The sequence below is a fragment of the Saccostrea echinata genome, unplaced genomic scaffold (assembly GCF_033153115.1).
Source record: "Saccostrea echinata isolate AGI-Se365-2 ecotype Australia unplaced genomic scaffold, CSIRO_AGI_Sech_v1 ptg000025l, whole genome shotgun sequence".
Lineage (NCBI taxonomy): Eukaryota > Metazoa > Mollusca > Bivalvia > Ostreida > Ostreidae > Saccostrea > Saccostrea echinata.
Window position 1 is genome coordinate 12,431,162 of NW_026889774.1, and position 23,266 is coordinate 12,454,427.

Genomic DNA, 23,266 nt, shown 5'->3' on the forward strand with positions numbered 1-23,266 from the left:
TTATTTGACGTCTTTTTCAACCAAATATGTATATATCCTATTCGTTATTATATTACTTTTCCGGTTGTAGTTTTCAAATGAGATGAATCTAGGTCAATTAAGTGCAAAAACTATTCACGTGCAACTCCCGTGCCTAATTGAACTTCATTTTTTGTCATTTCTGTGTTAAAAAAATATTTCGCTACACTGCAACTTTAATGTATAGTAGACAGGTACCAGTATTTCAAACTCTGAGTCTGGTTTATCATATACTGGACAAAATAAGTAAGGAAACAATGGATTGAAACTAAACCTTTGTACGTACATGAAAGAATATATGAAACACAAACGGTGACATCTTTTTCAATATTTAATCAGTAATCTCCATTTCATTTATTGATTTTTTGGGGGGTTCATTGTGCTTAGAACATGTCACTGAATGACTTGAAGAACTCCATGAAAGACAACTTGAACTTTACAGAACATGTCCAAAATTTACTCAGATCATTACTACTCGGTAGGTGTGACTTCCGTTTGCTCTCAGAACAGCCTGGCATCGACGTTGCACACTCATTATGAGATTCACAATGTTCTGTTATGGGAGATTGTTCAATTCCTCTCAGCGCTATATCAAGGTCATCCAAAGTCTGTGGTTGGTTTGTTGATGCTGAAGTTGATACCACACATGCTCGATGGGATTCAGGTCCGGTGAGACAGCAGGCCACTTCATACGCTCAATAGATTCCCTCTGCAGATACTCCTGAACCACATCAGCACGATGATGATGGTCGTTATCGTTCATAAGAATGAAATTTGGCCCGATTGCTCCTACAAACAACCTGACGACAGGGTAAAGAATTTCATTCCTGTATCGGAGAGAAGTCAGTGCACCGTTCCTGATGGCTACCATGTCTGTGCGACCCACCAGAAAGATCCCACCTTAAATCATCACAGAGCCATCCCCAAAGATTGTGTGCAGCCACCAATGCCTGGCTGTATCTCTGTCTGACCTCTCTCTTCACATGTCTTCGATCATCGTGAAAGTCCAGACAGAAGCGGGACTCATCTGTGAACAGCACCGGCTCCTACCCTCGTCTATCCCATTTAACATGTTGATGCTCGAATTCTATGCGTGCTTAATTCTCAATGACGTGAGAGAAGTCTGGGAAGCATTAATGGCCTGTAAGCCCTGAGATTATTTGCATGAATTCTGTTTCTCAAAGTCTGGGGTGTAATTTGCAGGCCTGTGGCAACATTAAACTTACGAGCCAGTCTTGGAGCAGGTTGAAAACGTTGTCTCCGGGCCAACGTTACGATATCCCGGTCTTGGTATTGCGTTGTGGCACGAGGTCTTCAACTCTTAGGCCTCTCGTTGACTGTGCCAGTCCCCTGAAATCGTGTCCAAAGTCTAGAGATGAACTCTGGGACACAACAAACCGGATAATAACATCTCGCTGGGTTTTTCCAGCCTCAAGCATGAAGTCGCGTTCATTCGTAGTTCATTTTATCAATCGAATGTCTGCTTTACACAACTAACCAGTGTGTACCACATTTTTATCGTGCGGCTCATGGACACGTGGAAATTGTGAAGAAGCAAACAGTGAACAGGATTCAAGTCACAAAATGTTTTCTCAATCCATGTATATGTGGTATTTCACTAATTATTTCTCCCAGAACTTTATGAAACTAAATGCCCACTATCTCTATTTTTTTGTCCAGTATAAATCTCAGAGTAAATTGCACTGCGTATGTGTCACTGTCCTTATTTTTCAAAGTTTTGTAGGTCATTTTATTTTTGGGGTTCTACGTATAAGTAATAGACAGCAAAGTCATTATAAAGTGAATGAGTACTTTTCTTGTCTCTATGTAATCAGCCATGCAAGGAAATTCTTCATGAATTATTATAAATGACAACTTTCACCCCTGGATTCAATATGACTTGCAACTATGCAAATCTTTTCTATTTTTACTTTAATTTGGGAAATAGTTAACCTTTCCAGTTTATATTCTGTAGGGGACATTGAAACACTTTATCCTCGGGTGGAACTCTTTTAGATGCAAGAATTTTTGATGATATACTCAAGTAAGTACAATTGTTGGTTAATTGTAAAAATACATTGTCAATTTGCAATTTCGAATTGAAAGGTAATTTTTTTGCATAGCGATAAAAGAAACTCACAAAATATATATTTAAACAAATAATGCAGGAATTTAAATGATATTCACCTCCTTTCCCCAAAGAAACAAGATTACGTTTAACATGTATCTGAAAGAAAAAAAAATGACGGAAATATACTTCAGTGCATTTTGGCTGTATTAACAATGTAACCTTTTTGACCAGTAAAAACTTCAATTTGTAAGTGATTTGTTAAAAAAAATGCAATTCATTTTCCCATTTTGAATGGAAAATCTGGAGAGAGAGAAAAAAAAACTGTCACCATGATTGCAAATTCATTGCAAGAAATCAATTAACATACATGTTTGATATTAAAATATCAAATGTATTTATAATAATTTATCATAATTTTTAAGAAACTCGAGATTAAATAGAATAAATAAACAAAACATCAACAAATGAGTTCATTTTGGAAATATAGATTTGAGATGAGGGATTGTTAACTTTTCTGTCAACGTTCATCGAGAGGCATTAGGTTTAGAATTTTTTTTTAAAAAGTCGAATTCTTAAAAAAAAAGTCAAATTCGAACCAACATTTTTTTTTATTCTTTATTGTTCATCCATCTGATTGTTTGCATATTGCGAGCAACTTAGATGTCTGAGATCATGGGAATAAAATTTTCATGAACATTTCAATACCAAATAAATATTTACCATTTTGCCTATTGACTTGGAGTGTATATCCTTGTGCTTCATTCAAAATATAAAATACAATTAATATAAGTCTCGAAATTCCAGTGGAATGCCCGGGTGGGGAGTGGGGGTGGGGGCTGAATTCTAACATTCACTTCTAATAACTGCATTATCGACCAAAATGCATACAAACATTGATAATCAGTTAATGTTCATACATGTATCTTCAATCCATCGCAATAAATCACTTATGTATATAAAAAGATACACAAGCACGGGTCCTCGTAGATAAATAACTATTAAGTATATCATCTGCAGTCATATCAAGGAAGACTCTCTGCTCGAACATGTTTCATTTGTACATTCGTTGACATCGTTTAATAATCGCTTAGGATGACAAATTGACCTCGCCTCGACAAAATGGCCATAATAAGTGCTAATGTGACATTTGCCATGCTTGATTTTCCTCTGATGATGTACATTATTGTAAACCAACCCACTAAAATCAAACGTACATCGTGTCCGCACACATGTACCAGAACATACCAACAGTTGGCCGTCCTTACCTTTTTCATTTCTTTAAAATGAAGTTAATTTGGTTTGACAGAAAACAATGCATTTGAAGACCTGATTCCGTTATTAAAGTATTACAGTTTATTACATTAACTCATTTTCTGTAGAACTCTTAAACTGAAAGCTTAAGAAAAAAATACTCTTCATTGATCGCAAATATAGTTTAAAGGCCAAGGTACAAATATATTTATGTATTTTGTGATATGATACAAAAAGAGTGACATTGGTACTGTGGTACTGACTATAACACTTGTGTATACGTATCTGGAAAAAGTATGACGTGTTTTGGCAAAGTCATATTCTCTTCAACTAGTTGTGAGAAAACTTTTTCTGCATTATTTTCGCATAAAAGTATTGCATGCAGTTAAATATTTGCGCTAAAATTTTCAATGTGATAGATTGGTTGGCAGATTTTTGATTTATTCTTATGTATATATACTAAATGCATTCTTCTCTCAATTTTTTTATCCATTAAAAGAAGTTGAATCCCTAGGCGTCTTTTGAAGTTTTTGTGTTAACCTCTGAGATTCAAATTTTTTATCTGCCTCGTTTCCAGTTATCTGAGCCTGTTTTGTAAAGGGATCGACTATAGTACATGTGAAATAAAACTGCTGGTATAGTAAGATGTTCAAAGAATGATTCAATAAATAGGATTGAAACAAGAAGGTCTTTCGAAGATTAGTCTTACATGTATTCTGCTTCAAATTAAGCAAATGCAAGCAGTGTGTTGTATAATAGTTCTATATAGACTTCGTTTGTATAAGAACAACATTATATTTTCCAGAATGAATCAGTGCATATATATATATATATATATATATATATATATATATATATATATATATATATATATTTTTTGCTCCAAAAACACCTTGGCATAAGATCCACTAGAATCCGAGTTGTGCAGAGAAATAAATTCGCCCTCCAGGTAAAACAGCAATTGTGTAGATTTAATGAACTGTCTTTTGCTTTTTTTTTCTTTTCCCATTTCTATTTACACACAAGAATATCATTTTATAAGTAAACAAATTATAAAGTGCATTTATAAATATTGGGTCTACAACCCACTTATACATTTTTATTTATTTAATATTATCATGCAGCTTAACATAGTTTGCATTAAATACGTAGGCCAAACAGTAAATTAAACTGCCATGCACTGTTTCCATTCAAAAGTCACAGGTACATGTATCTTAGAGAAATGTGTTAGACCTTTGGGTTCATAAAATGTATATTAGCCTTTCAAATGAATCAAATGCTATTTGAGTGAAGGTAACGGAACAACATATGGCAATGCTTTCCAAACACTCTTAACGTGTTAGAATTACAGCCATTTTCCACACAACAGTTGCAATTTGTGTTCATACAACATTTCATTTGACTAAATTACGCATTCGTATTTACTCTCTGGAATAAAGCATTCAAAAGTAAAAACTGAGTATTCAACGTGGCTGAAAAAGTCTTCGACAAAGAGTCAAGATATCGGAGTAATTTGGATTGAGGCATATGGACCACTTTCAGTATTGTGAATGAACTTGAAGACTCAACACAAAAAGAAAAAAAGACCTTTCAGATTATGGCCATGTGTAATCTATTATGTACTCCAAAAAATCACTTGCCAATTCATTAATAATATTTATTTATACGTATCTGTTCATTGTGATGTATTAGTCCTCGGTCCTCAAAGAAAAGGAGGTTTTTCCCTTTAGATACTTGATTCACTTCGTTATTTCTTATTGTGGAATACGCTATATTTATTCGGTTGTCTCGTCATTTTTGGTTAATTTCGATGTTTATTCTTTGAGCTCGTGGTAAATAATTATATGTACATCCTTCACATGAGAAGTTATATTTCTATCAGATCATTAGGTTTTTTCCTTCAATTCATAATTTATATCCCAGCTTATGAGTTAGGTGGGTTAGAATAAATAAGAATAAGAGAATTTTAAAGATAATTTACAGCCTGTTATCAATGCTGTCAATTGTTTGAAAACCAACGCCAAGCGTCGTCTTGACGGATGAAAAAAATTAAACTCATTTAGCACAGAACAATTGTAATTCAATGTCATTTTTCTTGCACTGATTACACTGTAAATTAAATGTTCTCTCCAAAAAACCACTATCAGGAATTATCATAAATGCTAATGATGCGACTTGTGTAAGTATATTACCTTCTCTACTTTTTCCTTATTTTCTGAGCTGTTCATAAAATATGATAGACTATTTATACCGTGACAAGGGCCCACGTCACTAAAGACGAGAGGCAATATTTCCTTTATAACACATTAGTTCTTGCGACGTAGGTCCTTTCCGATTCTACCTGTCGACTGTACAGGGTCGGGCTCGGGAAACGCAAAGGGTTTCCCCATTTTTTGCCTGCTAACCACGGGTAAGTGATCTATTTTTTCCTCATTGGGTTCGAATGTTTCAGCTACGATGCTCACTATAAACATTTTTGCTGATTTCTCCATCATTAATTCTCTTTAAAATAATAAAGAAGTTTTCACCTTGAAAAGTGAACTTCAATGATATATGCATATTTCTTTTTAAAAATATTAAATAAAATTAATATATTGAAATATATTAGTGAAAATAAAAACAATATAAATGATTTTTTATATTTTAATAAAAGAACAAAGAATTTTCATCTTGGTATTAGAATAATACTCTAAGTTTTATTTAAGATAGAGTGCTATTGCTTTAATTCATTTAGACTTTTCCGCAGAACAATAAATTTATCATTATCTCTCGCTAACACAGACATTAAACAGTTAAAGACCGGTATAAATTACGGATGTGAATTGTACTTAACTTAGATGAAAGGCCTCTCTCGTGGTGACAGGGGGTTCTATCCCTCCTTATGCTGTACTTGTCACATTGTGGTCAACTACCTTTTACATTTCCGTTCACCTGTACAGTGAGATTGAATCAACAAAATAATCAAATATTTCGTTTTTGATTTTTTTTGCATTACAAAAATTAATAGTGTCATATTACGTTTTAGAATCAAGTTGTTAGAATTACTATTATTAGTAACCACGTGATCAAAAGTCGTATTCAGGTAATTGATTACGTAATAGCTTAACTTTGAGTTGGTTGTCGTAAATAGTGTCTACTAGTATCTTCTCTACAATTGACCTTCATTTTTTGACGGAAGTTAACGGCAATGACCTTGCGCTATCCAATAATAAAAAAAATATATTTATGATTTTTTTTTAGATGTTTAGATTCCTTATTTATTTGAAAGAAAATGATCCATGGTTTATATTCATCATATTTTGATAAGAACTTACCATTAGAAATATACACGTTACAAATGTCGATGACCTTTAGTGCACTCAAGTAATTTGATTTGTTCCACTGGTGTCTCTAGGAAATAAACAAACCTCACCGACTATCCGAATTACAAGGGCTATGTGACATGTTTATAAATCCCCTGATTTATATTAATATCTTGGACATACCTTAGAGATGACCAGCAAATAGAATATTAATGAAATTGCTCTCGACCTAATGTAGCAGTAGTAGATAAGTACCATATTATCTCTGCAAAAACAGTCTTTGAGCTATAGAATATAATTAACTGCTATAGCAACGTCCTTGACCGTCATTGAAGCAACATTTACAGACGAAATTATGTAATGACAACTTACACCAAATGTCTTTGGCTTTCAAGGAAATGTCTCCGTAAGAAAATCAAATGCAACTTACATCAAACGTCACTGACAGAAAAGGAAAAGATAAATGTATATACAACTTATAACAAAAGACCTTGATTTTCGTATTGTTTGATGACTGGTAGTCGATGTCATTGGTCTGCATCCTCTGTCAAGAAATTCACAATCGTTTCGTTTTCTTAAATCAAGTTCATGGACTTGAGGCTTACAATAACCACAAACTATTCTTAATATGCCGAGTGATCATTTGGTGGCCTAGCAAAACCGTAGATGTTAAATGGAATGATCAATACTTCTTTCCAAAAAAATATATTTGTTAAGATCACTTAATCGTGACAGGGACATGTAAACCATGCAATATGTCAAGACTTTTTAATGCACTTTATTCAACTCTTCTTCCGGGGCACTTGACAGGGTTCAGTGGCGCTATTAAACAAATCTAAAGATAGTATCAGGCATGGGATTTAGTAATGAATGTAATGCCTGATAGGGAGCCCCTTCAAACTACAAAATCACACATGCATGCCTTGTGTAGCAGGACCACCAACCAAAGGGAAATTTTCGTTTTGTAAAAAAAAAAAAATTAAATGCGTCTTTCCTGCGGCGTGGTTGTTAATTCTAATCATTGGCTTTTTGCCTGTTTCTTGTCATTGCTCATCAAAAGTTGTCGTCAAAATGACTGAACTGTAAAAAGAACAATTATAAATGCAAGGTTTCTTGTAGAAGGTTTGCATAAATTAATTTCTATATGTTTTCTGACAGTGATGATCACTATGGCTTGGTCTTACAATACAAATCATTTATTTTCCTACTTGTTGACTTATTGTGTAATAATTGCATTTAGGCGTAAATGAATCGGTTTTACTTATCTGACATCAGGGCAAACATTTATATTTATTCTGTGCTTGACATCTGCGGCATATATTAAAATTTTATAACAATAATGCCCCACCTTATTGAATTAATGCGAATTTTATGTTTTTCATTGTCTGTTCTCTTTTCCATTGCATAAATGATTTGGTAAAGTATGGGGGATTTATTAGAATACACTATGTTTAAAATTCAAGGAAATAAAGGTACCGAAAGCTTATTATAACGTTTCTTGAATAAAAAATTATGTACATAAATGTCTGATGATGTAATTTTACTCAACAATGTTAATAAAAAAAAAATAAAATTAATAGCAAAACTGAAAAACTAAAAAAAGCCCAAGTCGTCCCAAATTTCTTTAAAGCAAATCATTTCCTTTAATTAATGACTGCAAAAAGAATTGTACAAAACACAAACGAAATCCGTTTACAAGTTATATATGGGACGTGTGTCTCGTCCTTAACTGTCACTTTGCCGAGGGAACAAAGTCATCCGGTTGTCGTAAATTTGACGACACTTCTAGAAATGTATGCAAGCTTAATTTCTGCGGTATATTTAGCAGGAACAAAACATTTTAAAACCCCCAAATTGCATAAATTACACTAAATATCATTTATACTGATTGTTGCTGTAAAGGGGTCTGCAATCAGGCGTATTAAAGTATTGTTTCCTAAGTATTGTTAAATGTCTGCTAGATTTGAAATTCTGATTTTAACGTAAGCAACGTGATAAAGGTTAAAGGTTAAGACCTTTAGAGAAATCAATGAGAAGAAGGTCTGATATGTTTACGCTTAAGTTATAAAACTAGTAGAAGTGCATATTAACCTTGAGTGACCGACATAAGGACAATTTCGATGTTCGTTCCGTTGACATTTACTATGGAAAATAAATTCTAAAGTTTGGATGGTTAATTACAATATTTTAGACAGTTTTGCTTGATGAATGTATGAACATGAAATAAAATGGCTTATCGTTCTTGATAAGAATATGTATCTGCGATGGCTGGCCAAAAAAATGTCTTTGTTTTGTTGGTTGTTTAACGTCCGTCATTGAGAATTTTTCACTCATACTGAGCCGCCACCACTTGCCGGTGGAGAGCTGCAAATTTAGAACTGTACTCGGCACTTACGGCCTTTGAGCAGCGAGGGATCTTTTTGTTTGTGCCAGCACCTAAAACTACTACGACACACGACCTCGGTTTACACAGTCTCATATGAAAGACCGGTCTCCGGTCTCCACGTCGCACAGTGGATTCGAACCCGCGCGACGTAAGAATCAACTCCTTACGCCGCGACTCTAGAGCAAACGCTCTAACCACTGCGTCACGCGGGCGATTCAAAAATTTCGTTGACACACATGCTATAATATTCTTTATAATGACTACACTGCCAAATGTGTACGATATTATTTTAATATAGACGTTGATTGAATAAATTCATAAAAATTATAACACAATACAATATTATGCTACCGTTATCGTTGTCAATACTTTTTGAATACGGTCCAGTCTGACGTGAAGCAAGTTTCATGATAACGTCATGAATAGGGATTTCATTTTTTTTTCCTTTTTGATTAAATTATGTATTTACTTTTCATCTGTTCCCTTTTGTTTTTTCCTATCTCGACACGAAGAAATTATATATTCATGTATAGAATATATATATTCTATCCCGATAAGAATAATCTATTATATTCAGTGATTGAATATGATTTTTACCCACGTGGATGTGTACCTTCATCCCTTTCCCACACGCTTGGCGATACAAAAGACGCAACTCAAAGTGCAAAAATCATACCCAGTCACGAATCTTCAATGATTATATTGTATGTATGTCAGGGTTAGGTTTTCTTGTTAGTGTACCAAAATATACCCAGTTGTCGTAGAGAGTCTATATACTTTTATTTGGTCTACTTTGGGCTTCTAAATTGATTTTATTTTGATGCATAGGTCTTAGTGTGACGGAATTATTGTCACAATAAAAGTGTCACTAGAAAAGATAGAGAGCAAGTGAAGTCAATGAATAAACTTGGGGGTCTCCATTTTAGGATAAGCAGACACACATGCAATTTACTATAATAATATACCAAGCTTATAAAAAGCAATCCAACAAATAGGTGGTTTTTAAAGATTCTTCAAAAATTATCCGGACGACCACCTCTATGATTTAACCCCAGGGGGCCAAAAGGTGAAAACCAATACGCTACAAAAATAATATACACTACAACATTTAAAACTAACTTGGAGCAAATGGAAAGGACACTAAATTTGATTAACCTGACCGAGCGACACTTAGCTGATGTTAAATACACACAACTGTCAAAAATGGTGACCGAGAGCTCTTTGAACGACTGGTGGATACCAGCAAACTGTCATGGCCAGTGTTTGGACAATCCTTAATTGCCTGTCCATGACATGTCTTCGTCATTCTGGTGATGAGGACGCGATAAATGATAATGGGGCCTTCAGATATACATCATTTGTCAAAGGAAAGATTTATGAATGGAGGGAAATTATTTTCTGGTTGTGGTCATTCATATTTCTTCCTTGTGTACAATTCATCAAGACTATTGGTTAGATTATTTATTACGTAAATACTATGTGCTTGCGTAGTTAATTCAGGGGGTTGTATTCGTACTTGTGATCATTCAGTGTTTTGATAATTTAGACCATTGGCCCGGAAAGCAGCGTTTTTCCAAGTGAGAGTGTTATCAAAAAGTGGAAAGGGGGGGACATATCCTTGCTAAATTTGAATGTGAATTTTAAAATGTCCTTGATGGAAAATTTCAATGCTTAAGCTAGCTAAAATCATCATTTATTGAGTTTGTGGGCATTTCCCCCTCCTTGAAACAGAGCAGTCGTTTAGTACTTAAAATTCTCAATATATCCGTAACTTCTTGAATGCCGTGTCCACGTATTTTAATTTTGTTTTTCAAATATACAATACATACATGTACATCTACGTGTAAGAAATAAAACGAAGAAAGATAAATTTGGAGAATTTATTAAACATGACATGCTACAGATAGATATAAAAACACTATTGCATATTAATCTTCGGCCCAGCATCTTAAAAACGAGGAAAGTTCATAGCTGTCTCTTCTTCCTGCACCCATAAATGTACGTATTTGGAACCCGTTTTATTGGTAAGTTAGCGGGGAAAAGATGAATAAAAATAAATTAATTAATGGTGTTGTCCTTACTTTCTTAATGAAAAATGCAATACCCTGGAGCGCTGGCTTCTGAAAAAAATGCATTGGGGTCATGTTCAAAGGTGTGAACAATTTTTCTTCTTGATATTCGGAACTCGTAACATGTTGTCCTGGTGTGTGACCGGCCTACATGTGTCTATTGCCTGTCAACTTCTTATAGAGATTTAATGAGGCTAGACCTTTCGTCCTACTAATCTACATCACATTCAAAGTCAACTTTTTCTAACGTATCAATAAATTAATTTATAACTTTCATTAATTTTTTTTTTAAATCATATCTATCTCCACGGGTTTTTCTTTCAGATCTGCTATTGATGCCGTAGCAAACCTACATTGTACTACATAGATTTGATGATAAAACATATGACGAAGAACCCCGTCTGTCTAAATATCATTCTTTTGGCATGAATTTATTGTCAGACGTTGGTATAAATAAATACATATAACAGCTTGGTTGAAGTATTTGCATTTATTATCAGACAGGAGCATCTTTTTTAAGGGGAAAGGGGGGGGGGGGGCAGTCAGAAAATAATTGATAACTTACCCGAAAATTTCTTGGTAGCAGAAAAAAAGGGAAAATCATCCAAACTCGAAAATGCTATATTCTATTTCGCGCGAGATTGGGAAGGGTGGGGTGGGGTGTAAGGTTCCAACTATTATTTATTTCATGTACGTTAACAACGGAGGTTTTGACTGTATTGCAATAAGAAGTGCAGGGGTTCCGCCTTTCAATACACATTTTAATACTTTATTATCAGTAAAATATTATTTTTGGGAAAATGGGCATGTTCCCTTCCAACCCCGATACGACTTGCCTGTTATGTGGTTGAAAGCCGTTTCACCTTTCTAAAGCAATGAGATTTGTTCCCCTTCGATCTAACGTTTTACTTAGTAGGCATTTTTTAAAATTTTCTTTAAAAACAAGATATTCCTTACATTTAATGTTTGCTGTGAATCAGTTTAGTTTTAATTTCCATGTCGGAAAAATCAATAAATATACAGCGTTTACATAACACGACTAGATTTTTACAAAATCAGAAGATATTGCAAATAAGAAAAAAAAAATAATTAAAACAAATGTAAATATATAGCCGTGTTTTTTTCAAAGGTGCATATATACGACTCAGCAATAAGTGTTAAAGGTTCCATTACGTACGATGACATGTGTAAATATGATTTCGATATAAACTGCAGATTTATTAAATACTTTGAAAATTACAATTTATGTAAATAGAGCGACATACAAAAAACAGTCTCTAAGTCTAAGGTATTCTTTTATGATTGGTAGACCAAAGAATTTTACAAGAAATCAGAAAAAAATCTCATGATGGCATTTATTTACATATTGTAAATTTCCATCGTATATATATTTCTCTAGCATTGCTATTTTCCAGTCACAATTAACGCAATAAATTACTCGACGGCACTAACCATAAAACAGAAATATGTGTTCTTGTGCAGATCCTGTTCGTTTTTAGGTGGACTACTGCCCAGATTGTAAGAAATGGCTCTTTAGTTACATCTTACCCATATTGCGTATTTAAAAACAAAACCAAACCAAATCACGATGCTTTGTTATGTTTCGAATGACCATTTTTTAGAAAGTGAAAAAGGATATGAACATGGAATTAAATTAGACGTAAAATACATCTTTGTTGGCCTCTCTGAAGTTCATTGACAGTTATGCTTCAGTAGATCTCACACTGTCGAAGTTAAAAATTACAAATGTGTTTTATGTAAGGGGGTTTGGCTGATACCCTCCAATAATCAACGAAAAGTATTTACATTTTTTAACCTTCTATAAATGTTATCGCTTGCCGTTTTGTACTCTGAGAGCTTACACACAAAATTCAATGAGATATCGATGGCGGTATGGATTTTAATTCGTCTGGATTATGTCTAAACTCATGCTGTTTTAACGTTAATTGCAGAAAAGCTGAATCTGAAGCTGACGGAAATTTAAGAGCTTGTATTGGTCAATTCTGTTGACGTCATCATGACGGATCCCAACACGGAGGAGACGGTTAGGGATTATGGTCTGAGTCGGAACTTCAGCAGCGACAACTTCAATGCCGAAGGTAAACATCGTAATTTGACTTCTTTGCTAGCCCATCTGGATGCTAACCTATACAGAATTAGGGGTCCACTGTGTCAAGACACTATGCGTCCGTGTTAGACTCTGGAAGCAATATTAAATAGTTGTAACAGATAAATGCAACAACTAGTAGCAATTCTTTCAGGTTTATAGTTTAAGGATTGATTCCTTAGATATTGTTTTCAATAATATATTGTATTTTTAAAACTTTTAATAATAGCACAATTTGTAAAAATAATTTTCTCGCTCGGACATTGAATAGAATGCATTAAATGCTCAAAAATTAAACCCAACTGACTCTGGAAAGAAAAGTTGTATTGTTAATAATATAACTAACTAACTAACCAACTAACAAAATAAATAGATAAATTAATTAAATAAATAAATAAATAAATACCTGAATTAATGATTAGTTTTTTTTCTTACAGCCAGTGACGCTCATCGTCAGATGATTGGAGTCCGGTTACCAAGGAGACAGCAGCGTCCTGGACGTTCTCACTCCAGTTCCAGACGACACAGGGATCAAAATGGCTACCCTAAGAACTCCGATACTTCCAGTCCAAGTAAGTAAAAGAATATACATAATTAAATTTGTCACATTTATATTAATACATGCTACCTTATTTTACGACTTTCATGGTGCGGTTTTTAATAAAAGAAGAACCTTGACTGAAATTGTAGTAAATTCATAAAATGAAATTTGTATACACTTAGTCATATTGTATGACACTGCAATTTTTCCAAAGACTAAAAGATATCCGAATTAGGGAAATAATGAAAATGAAAATTCTACAACTGACCGATCTATGAAAATATTCATGATAAAATATTATCTGTATGTTAATTATGTGTATCTCCTGAAACAGATCCTCCTGAGATAACAACTGGCCTCCCCGGTAAGAGAACTGATGTAGTGTGGGGTTAGGGGACGATATGTTATAAATGACACTTCCTAACATAGAGTACATTTAACAATACTTTATATTTTATTATTGTTCATGAAGTATTGGTGAAGGTTTCAAGCATTTTCCTTTTTTGTAAGAATATGAATGACAAGTAAAGGGTAAGGGGTCAACTCTTTGAGCTTTACTGCGTTTTTTGTTTGTTTTTCAAAATACATGTACTTTTATTCGATGTATGTAAATATATTATTTCATTTAAATTTGGTGTTTTAGGGCTCATTAATGAAGTTGTTTTATTTTCTTAAGAACTAATACGAATGACAAGTATAGCAGAAATACATCAGAGGAAATTCAGAAAGCTCATTTATTATTAAACATTGGTATAATTTTGTTTTCTTTGTGTAGCATCTCTATCGCCAAGTGAACACATTCAGCAAATTCTCGGCGAGAATGAGGAGACCCACGCCGTGTTCTGTCAGATGGACACCCTTTACACCGCCCTTAACGAGTACCAATGGAGGGAAACAGCCAGGTAAGAAGTGCAAAATAGGTGCAAATTATAAAATATTAGAGCAATGCGTAGTCTGTAATTTCCAAGCATTTCAGATCGACTGATCTGGGCTTGTAAAAGTATTACAGCTGAAAATTTCAAAAACAGGATAAATCTTTGAACATTTAATCCTCCAAGGAAAATTTTAAATTCCGAGTTTTAAACATTCCAGTTATAAGTATTAGCCGTAATAGTAATTGTTACATTATGCAGGATTGTTGATAACTTGACTATTATAGTATATATAATAGATGGTTACTCTTTCTTCAGGTGGGTGAAATACGAGGAGGATGTAGAAGATGGAGGAGAGCGCTGGTCTAAACCCCACGTTGCCTCGCTTTCGCTACACTCCCTGTTCGAGCTTCGATCCTCCCTATTAATGGGAGCAGTGATGCTGGACATGGATGCCTACCACATCACCCAGGTTGCTGGTAAGTCTGATTCCCAATTTGGTTTGACTCTTTAAAGTTTTTTTTTCTTTTTCGAGTGAGATGATTAATTATGGTGGTTTATATGAGCATTTATCTTAAAATAAATTGTTTATTTAGACCTCATCATAGATCAGCTCATCAATGCCAAACTTCTCGAAAGCAACCTCCGTAACAACGTTAGAGCAGCAATAATCGCAAACCACGCCCATCAACATCAAAAGCGCAGGCGTAGTATGATGCCATCCGAACACGAATCAATGGCGGACTTCCGAAAGCGTTCAATGAAGAGGAACTTTTCTAGCCAAATGTCTTTCAGATCTCGCGGTTCGTTACTTGACTTACGTATTTTAACTTTATAAGAAAATAATTCAGAACATGTGCAACAAAGACTTGAAATTCAATAAATGTATTTATATACCTTTTTAACAGACAGCGCAGCGAAGTTAAACAGAAATCCAAATAGCGTTCCTGAAAACATCGGCGACATTTTAGCAGAATCTGCGTCATCTGCAAAGGTAACCACCAACACACATGTTTAAGTCCATAAAGTGAATGTTAGATTAAATGTTAGATCATATGATACAGAAAATCGATAAAACATAAACATAGAGATAATTCTATTAGCTTTTTTTCAGTTGAATCAACAGTTTATGAAAAAGATTCCCGAAGGCTCAGAAGCAGCCAATATTCTAGTCGGAGAGTTGGATTGTCTGAAGTACCAGATCACGGCGTTTGTTAGACTGACCGAAGCAAGATCTATTGGAGACTTGACCGAGGTCCCAATTCCAACGAGATTTGTTTTTGTCCTCTTAGGACCTCCCGGAAGTCAAAACAAGAATGTGGAGATGGGGAGATCCATGTCCACCCTTATGGTTGATGAGGTACCTCATCTTTATTTTCCTCCTAAGTTAATAACTATTCAAATTTAAAATCAGTGTACAATGTGATGCATAAGTCATTGGTAGTGCCAGATCTATTTCTGTGATCAATCGCAAATTGATCGTGACATAAACATTCAATTTTACCCATATTCGAAAAATACACATTGCTTTACCAGGTGTTTAGGGAAGTAGCATACCGAGGCAAGAATAGACAGGATCTACTATCAGGAATTGACGAGTTTCTTGACCAGGTCACTGTATTACCACCAGGAGAATGGGACCCAAAAATTAGAATAGAACCGCCAGAAAAAGTGCCATCTCAGGTAAGAAATAGCTATCTTTATGTTGTTTAGATTTTTTTGTTGTTGTAGAAATGGCTATGTAGTTGAAAAAATTCATGAAATCTTTACAGGATCCACGAAAACAACAAAATGCCAAGGTACCAGAGGGTCCTAAAGTAGCAGCAGAAATGATTGAAGAGGAAGAAAGTCATATGGACCCAACCTTAGTTAGAACTGGAAGGTAAGCGAGAGCATTTTATTAAAATTATTCTTTACACGTGTTGATCTATCCTTCTCAACTAGAAAGGCGTTCAGTGGATGAAAGTAAAAGAAACTTTAGTTTGCAAGTTAAATTTGTACGATTATAGAAATACACATACAGAACCTTATGCAAGACTAAAACACGACACTCAACAAAGTTCTTAATGAATCTGTATTTTCCAGTCTTAGTAATTTTTAATAACATCAAGAATTACCAATTGAAATGTTTCTACTGTAAGCCATTATTATGTCTACCTTATATTCATTTTAACCCACCTTTCCCGACGAGATTTAGTTACTAGTATTTAAGTTTCAATCTCTTCAAAGGAATTTAATTAATATACTAACTTTCTCTCAAGACTCTTCGGAGGATTAATAGCAGACATCAAACGTAAGATTCCGTGGTATGCCAGCGACTTTAAGGATTGTCTGCACATCCAGTGTGTTGCTTCAACTCTGTATCTCTACCTGGCTACACTAACACCAAATGTCACATTTGGAGGTCTTCTTGGATTGGCGACAAATCAATATATGGTATACTCAAAATAAGTTTTACTACCTTATTTAACATGTATTAGGTAGCTATGAGTATTCCAAACACAATTTCTTTTCCATATTTAAGCTGATTGGAGTTTGCAACAATATAGTTGTATTCACTCATTATGTAGGTACTAAACTGAAGAAATTATCATTTGTTTTTTCTCAGGGTACCATGGAATGTATCTTGACAGCCGCTATCGTTGGTATTCTTTTTGCCCTCTTTGCCGGTCAACCCCTGAACATTCTTGGTAGTACTGGACCTATGTTGGTTTTGGAAATGATTGTCTACAACTTCTGCATGTACGTATTTCAATAAACCAACTGAAAAAAAAAAATATTCCGAGTACATAATGTAGTAAAGGCCGCACACAAATTCCAATCGGGCAAAGACAAATTAGTGCACTTGTCAAGTTTTTTTTTTATGAGAAATAATTTATTTGGCAGGGATCAAGGATGGGATTATTTACCTTTCCGAGCGTGGACGGGAATATGGACAACGGTTATCATTATGATTGTTGTGGCCTTTGACCTTAGCGCTCTTGTACGGTACATCACAAGATTTACGGAGGAGAGTTTCGCGTGCTTGATTGCCATCATCTTCATTTACGAAGCTATTAAAAAAGTCATCGGAATCACGAAGAAATACCCTGTAGATCTTCATCCAGAGGTGGAACACTTTTACAACTGCTCATGCATGCCGACTATGGATAACTCCACATACTTCAACACCACAAATCTCGCAATGGGAGCTGGTCCAGCATACGCTGTTGAAACCACAACTATGGGCTTCATGAACTCAACAACCATAGACTACTCCTCTCTGTCCGAAGAAATGTGCAAAATGTACAACGGAACTATGGTTGGACCAGACTGCAGCACTCATCCTTACGTAGCCGATGTCTTTTTCCTGTCACTCATTTTGTTCGCCGGCACCTATACCATTGCAACCTCTCTGAAAGACTTCAAGACAAGTGAATACTTCCCAACCTTTGTAAGCCCTTATACTTTCTATAGTGCGATTGCTTTTTGATGTAAACAAATATGTGCTATTGAAAATTTAAGAAATTGAAAGGTTGTTTTCAAAATCAGATTTTTTGAATTTCTAAGTCAAATCGATATCCGTCGGATTTTAACTTCCCAGAAAGAAGTCTGTTTTTAGAGCTTCTTTCATTGCTAGATTCGTCAAATCGTCAGTGACTTCGCAGTGTTGATTGCCATCATCCTCATGGTTGGTCTTGACATGGCAATTGGAATTGGCACTCCCAAACTTGAAGTACCGGAAAAGTTCTCTGTAAGTTAACTACGATGTGTTGTCATCTCTTTATTATCATATAAGTTTCAAACAGAAAACCATGTAAAGTATAATTCCTCATTTTGACAATAATTTGGCGACGTTAAGTTTTGGAACGAAAGTTTAGAATATTTCCCTTACAGCCAACCAAACCAGGCCGTCCATGGTTCATCAACCCCATCAGCGACAAGAACCCTTGGTGGATCATCTTGGTCACCATTATTCCTGCTGCATTGTCCACCATTTTGATTTTCCTTGATCAACAAATCACAGCTGTTATCGTGAACAGGAAAGAGAACAAGCTTCAGGTATAATGTTGAATCATTCTTAATAAAAAAAAAAAACTACTTAATTGTTTTAAACTTGACTAAATTCAAAATTACACATTTACATTTTTTGAAATCATCAATTATCTTTAATAATTGAAAAGTACATAAACAAAGCTTCATACGCACGGCTTATGACTACTTTTCACTTGAGCCACCTGTGTAACTAGTGAAGGAATCAGTTTGAATTTTATACCTGTTTTGATTATCAACAGAAAGGGAATGGATACCATTTGGATTTGTTTGTGGTGGGAATATGTGTGTTGATCTGTTCCTTGTTGGGGTTGCCCTGGTATGTTGCAGCCACTGTGTCTGCTCTTGCCCACATCATGAGTTTGAAGAAGGAGTCAGAATGTTCAGCCCCTGGAGAGAAACCTGTTTTCTTGGGATGCCGGTAATGATTTGATCTGAGGAAACTTTTACTTTCATCAATGTTACTACAAGATCCATAAATAAAGGGGGGAAAATCTTCTTTTTTTTTCAGAGAACAGCGTGTGACAGCTTTGGTTGTGGGAATTCTTAGCGGATTGTCTGTCTTCATGACAAAAATATTGAAGGTGAGGCCCTCAATAAAAGTTATCTTTGATTGATAGGACAATACTTTTATGAGGTAAATCATGTTAACCTTGATCTTTAAACAGGTCATTCCTATGCCCGTACTGTACGGAGTATTCTTATACATGGGTGTTGCTGCTCTCAAAGGAATGCAGGTAGAGTATTCTTTTATATGTTTTAATAGTTAAACGCATTATAATTTAACTACATCTATTGCGTTGAAAAATTTTAATCATTGGGAAAAGCTTATTCTTATACCAATACAATATTAAAACTGATGGTGTTTCATTTACAGTTCATTGACCGAATTGCGCTCATCTTTATGCCAAAGAAGTACCAACCAGACCACATGTACCTTCGTCACGTTCCAATCAAGCGTGTCCACCTCTTCACCTTTTTACAGATCGTCTGTCTTGGTGTTCTGTGGGTTGTGAAAATGGTCAAATCCATCTCCATTTTATTCCCTGTTATGGTACGTGAAGTGTATAAAGAGAGATCTCCATTACAAAAATTAATGCTGTCATCTGTACCAGCTTCTCATTAAGATTTTCCAAATCTTTTAGTATGGAGAATACAAAAAATATGAAATGAAATCCAATCATTTTATATTGAAACAATGCGTGAATACCATGATCTATAAACACTTTATTTTCTTTGGTAGGTCTTGGGTACTTGCATTGTGAGAAAGCTGTTCGACTATGTATTTTCGCAAAGAGAATTGAAATGGTTAGACGACTTAATGCCCGAGGACAAGAAAATGGCCAAGGAGGACTTGTTAAAGGCGGCGGAAGAAGAGGTTCGTAAATGTGATTGAAATATAACGAAAAATAATGTATATACCTGTAGCAAATAAACACGTAGTCTGGATAATTACTCTAAAACAATTGTAGCATTGTGGTATTTCCGAATATTAAAGACTATCAATCATTTTCTGCAGCGCAGTTTTAGAGTGAATCTGAATAGCGTTTGTTAGGGGTTATTTTTTAACAATATGTGGCGTTAACAAATTGGTTTTAATTCATGAACGCCCATGTTTATTTCACCAGCAAGAAAAGCTATTAGAAGAAGAGAAAAAATTTGATTATAACGACAGAGTGAATATTTCTGAGGAAGTCAACAAGACTGGCATGTGGCTTCAAGTGCGTCGTAGTTCTACCAGGGACGATCACCAGTAAGCATCACGTGACCTAGCTATTAAACCAACGTGACCCAATTATAATACATAAATAATAGTTAAAGGAGTATTACTCTAAACTCTAATTACTCGAAACTCTTACTCTATGCCTATAGTTTTAAATTGCAATGGTTAATATGTTTATAATGACAGAAGTAAATGTAATATCGTAAAACTAATTTTTAAAAAGGAAATTTTGATTTTTGATGATATATATTTTTATAATAAATGTAATTTAGTATTATCTGAGTCAGACTGATCATTTTGTTTGTTTGTTTTTTTTTCAGCCACAAAAATGACAGAAATAAGAATATGAAGAATGAGGAAAACACAGAGAAGAAAGGACAAAAAGCAGCATTTTATTTTGGAGAGAATGCTTAATAAACACCGGTTACATAGGATTTACATATTAAAAAAAATTCTCTCTTACGTCCTGTAAAGCACGTTTTCCAGACAAGACACTGAGAAGTTTGTGCGTGTCAATATAGTTCTTTGTGTTGTTTGTGTTCGCCACCGACATCAATACTCGTATAGTATTAAAAAAACAACCATTATACTTTGTGTACAGATGATTAATGGTAAAAAGATTTAGTTAAACAGAAAAAGTCTACTCCAACTGTATTTTTTTAGAATTGACAATACAATTATTTCACATGTGTATTTTTCAGGTTATGAATTCTAATGATTTTGATGGTGCTTTCAACTTAAAAACATGCATTTTAGATGAAAAAAAAAAAGTTGCTTATTGTATCAAGACTGAAGTTTTTTTGCACCTGATAATTTCGACCGCAATATGTTTCACTGGTCACTAAGTGCATAATGAGATCGACAAAGCATTTATTAAAGATTTGTAATTTAATTTATATACGGAATAAAAGACTCAAAATCTGACGATTTCCGTGTTTTAACTGACCTGGAAGAATTCGTTTTTCCAATAATCCTCTTTGAGAGTAATCGCACTAGACCATTTCCCGGGTGAAATTTGTGCAGGTTAAAAACTGCATGTTTAAAATGGCTAGATGTGCTATCATCTGGATTCTGCAGGTAAGGACCTACATGTGCTGCTCATATCCGGGAAAGTACTGTCCACTGCTCCTGTGGCAAGTTGCTCCATACCTGGGAAATATCCTATGCTCCTACTGCAAGTTTCTCCACATTCTGATACCATCAGGGAAGAACTGTCTGTAGATTTTGGTACTGGTAGTCTTTTCATATTTCCTTCATTCCTGGTGTGTGAAAATATGATGGTACGATTTCTCCCATGATTTTAAGTGACTTTGTCTTAAAGTTCCGTATTTCATGGATGAAGCTTTGAAGTGAATTTTAAGGCAGAAGCTCCTGGTCATCTCTTCCAGTTCGTAAGGTGCCTTCGTCCAAATGTGTTATTTACACTGTTTCGGTGTATTGAATTTTTGGATGATGTCTTAATTAATATAGACTATATTGTTGTCACTGATTCACATCTTTTTTCAAGTCGGTTTGTCAAAAAAAAAGAAAAAAAAAAGATCCAACCCATGAAATTTTGCAAATGGAAATGTTATGATTTGCTGCAAATTTTTATCACGGACTTTGCATTCACTGATGCTGGGCTGTGGTAGTAATTTATCTTCTGTGTGGTCCAAAAGATTCCTGGTAGGTTGATATCTCAACTATCCAAAAGGATCACTGTTTTATATTCGTTTTTCATCTTGTCAGCTTGCTGCTTTAGGTTCTCCATAGACACTTAGTCACTAGTAGGTTGCCGATGGTTACAATGAGTGATTCATATTTTCTGAAGTAAAATTTGCTATCTAAATTAACTTTTTAGCTAATGTTCTCTGATCTAACAACCAACCAACTCTCCTCCATAACCCTCACTCCCGTCTTATCTGTAAACGTTAAAGCCATCTCGGAAAGTTTCAGAGCTACATACAAGTATACTACTGCGTAACCATGTATCTGTATCGATTATAGAATTTGGTTTTTAGGAATAAATGACTATCGCGAATTCCAAATTTTTTGTTGTTGTTAGCATTCTGAGGGTAGAATATAATCTTTTTTTCCTTGGCTTATTCTTTTTCTTCATAATATCAATATCGCTTGACTTTAATGGTGAAGAAGTAGAAGCCGAAATTTTTGGTCGAAAAAGAGCTGTTCTAGTCTGATAGAGGTTCAAAATTATTTGATGAAGAATTTAGAAGAAACGAGTCAAAATGATGTAGAGAAATTATAGATTTCATGTGTTATGCAGTGCCCTGTTATGTTGGATGATGATAATATTCCATTGTTCTAGAGCCGGGGTCGGTTTCAACATCTGAAGAGTTTGTCAATATCAACAGGACTACGTATAGTGTGTTGGATACGATGCTTGATGAATTAGATACACTGCAAGTTACTATGTCTTATCATATTTACATTAAGAGAATTAAGTGCTTTAACTTTTTCTAATCTTGCACTAAGTTTAATTGGAATCAAACTAAACTATGAGAGTATCAATCTTTATTTTAAATTTCGTATTTTTATTTTAAACCATGCCCAAATAGTTAAAGGAGTATTATTAGTCCCTTGCCGGTGAAACCGATGGAAACAATATGTTTCATCCCCGATCGTCTATCTGTCTGTCCCTCCGTCTGTCAGTCTCTCCCACTTGGTTTTCCGCACTATTTTCTAAACGCTTGCAGATATTGAGCAGCTTTTTGGTGCGTGAGTGTATCTTGATAAGTTACAGACCAAGTTTACATTTCTTTCCACTTCAATGATTTTTGACGGAATTAGGGCATTTTTAATTTTTAAGGGTTTTCCGCGTTTTTTTTTTTCTAAATGCTTGCAGATATTAAGCTGGTGTTTGGTATGCGAGTTTACCTTGATGAGTTATAGATTAG

At 34.6% G+C, this 23,266-nt stretch overlaps 1 protein-coding gene across 1 annotated transcript; it reads left to right on the top strand.

Moving 5' to 3' along the window:
* Positions 1 to 5,649: 5,649 nt before the first annotated feature.
* On the top strand, positions 5,650 to 21,296 carry LOC133192020 (electrogenic sodium bicarbonate cotransporter 1-like). The gene is made up of 23 exons (XM_061327852.1): positions 5,650 to 5,750; positions 13,050 to 13,196; positions 13,642 to 13,776; positions 14,080 to 14,109; positions 14,521 to 14,647; positions 14,936 to 15,096; positions 15,214 to 15,420; positions 15,526 to 15,611; positions 15,732 to 15,977; positions 16,154 to 16,300; positions 16,390 to 16,499; positions 16,879 to 17,053; positions 17,226 to 17,359; positions 17,504 to 18,050; positions 18,237 to 18,350; positions 18,494 to 18,658; positions 18,892 to 19,070; positions 19,161 to 19,233; positions 19,318 to 19,386; positions 19,527 to 19,703; positions 19,893 to 20,027; positions 20,278 to 20,402; positions 20,693 to 21,296. The coding sequence occupies exons 2-23, from the start codon at positions 13,115 to 13,117 to the stop codon at positions 20,784 to 20,786; spliced, it is 3,318 nt and encodes a 1,105-aa protein (XP_061183836.1). The 5' UTR covers positions 5,650 to 5,750; positions 13,050 to 13,114; the 3' UTR covers positions 20,787 to 21,296.
* The last annotated feature ends 1,970 nt before the right edge of the window (positions 21,297 to 23,266 follow it).

What these genes read in the sequence shown, in the direction of transcription:
- LOC133192020 (XM_061327852.1), top strand. Translation starts at nt 13,115, where the DNA reads ATGACGGATCCCAACACGGAGGAGACGGTTAGGGATTATGGTCTGAGT. An exon ending in ATTGTCTACAACTTCTGCAT is followed by an intron (nt 17,360 to 17,503) that starts GTACGTATTTCA and finishes TTTATTTGGCAG; the next exon opens with GGATCAAGGATGGGATTATT. An exon ending in TAAAGGCGGCGGAAGAAGAG is followed by an intron (nt 20,028 to 20,277) that starts GTTCGTAAATGT and finishes TTATTTCACCAG; the next exon opens with CAAGAAAAGCTATTAGAAGA.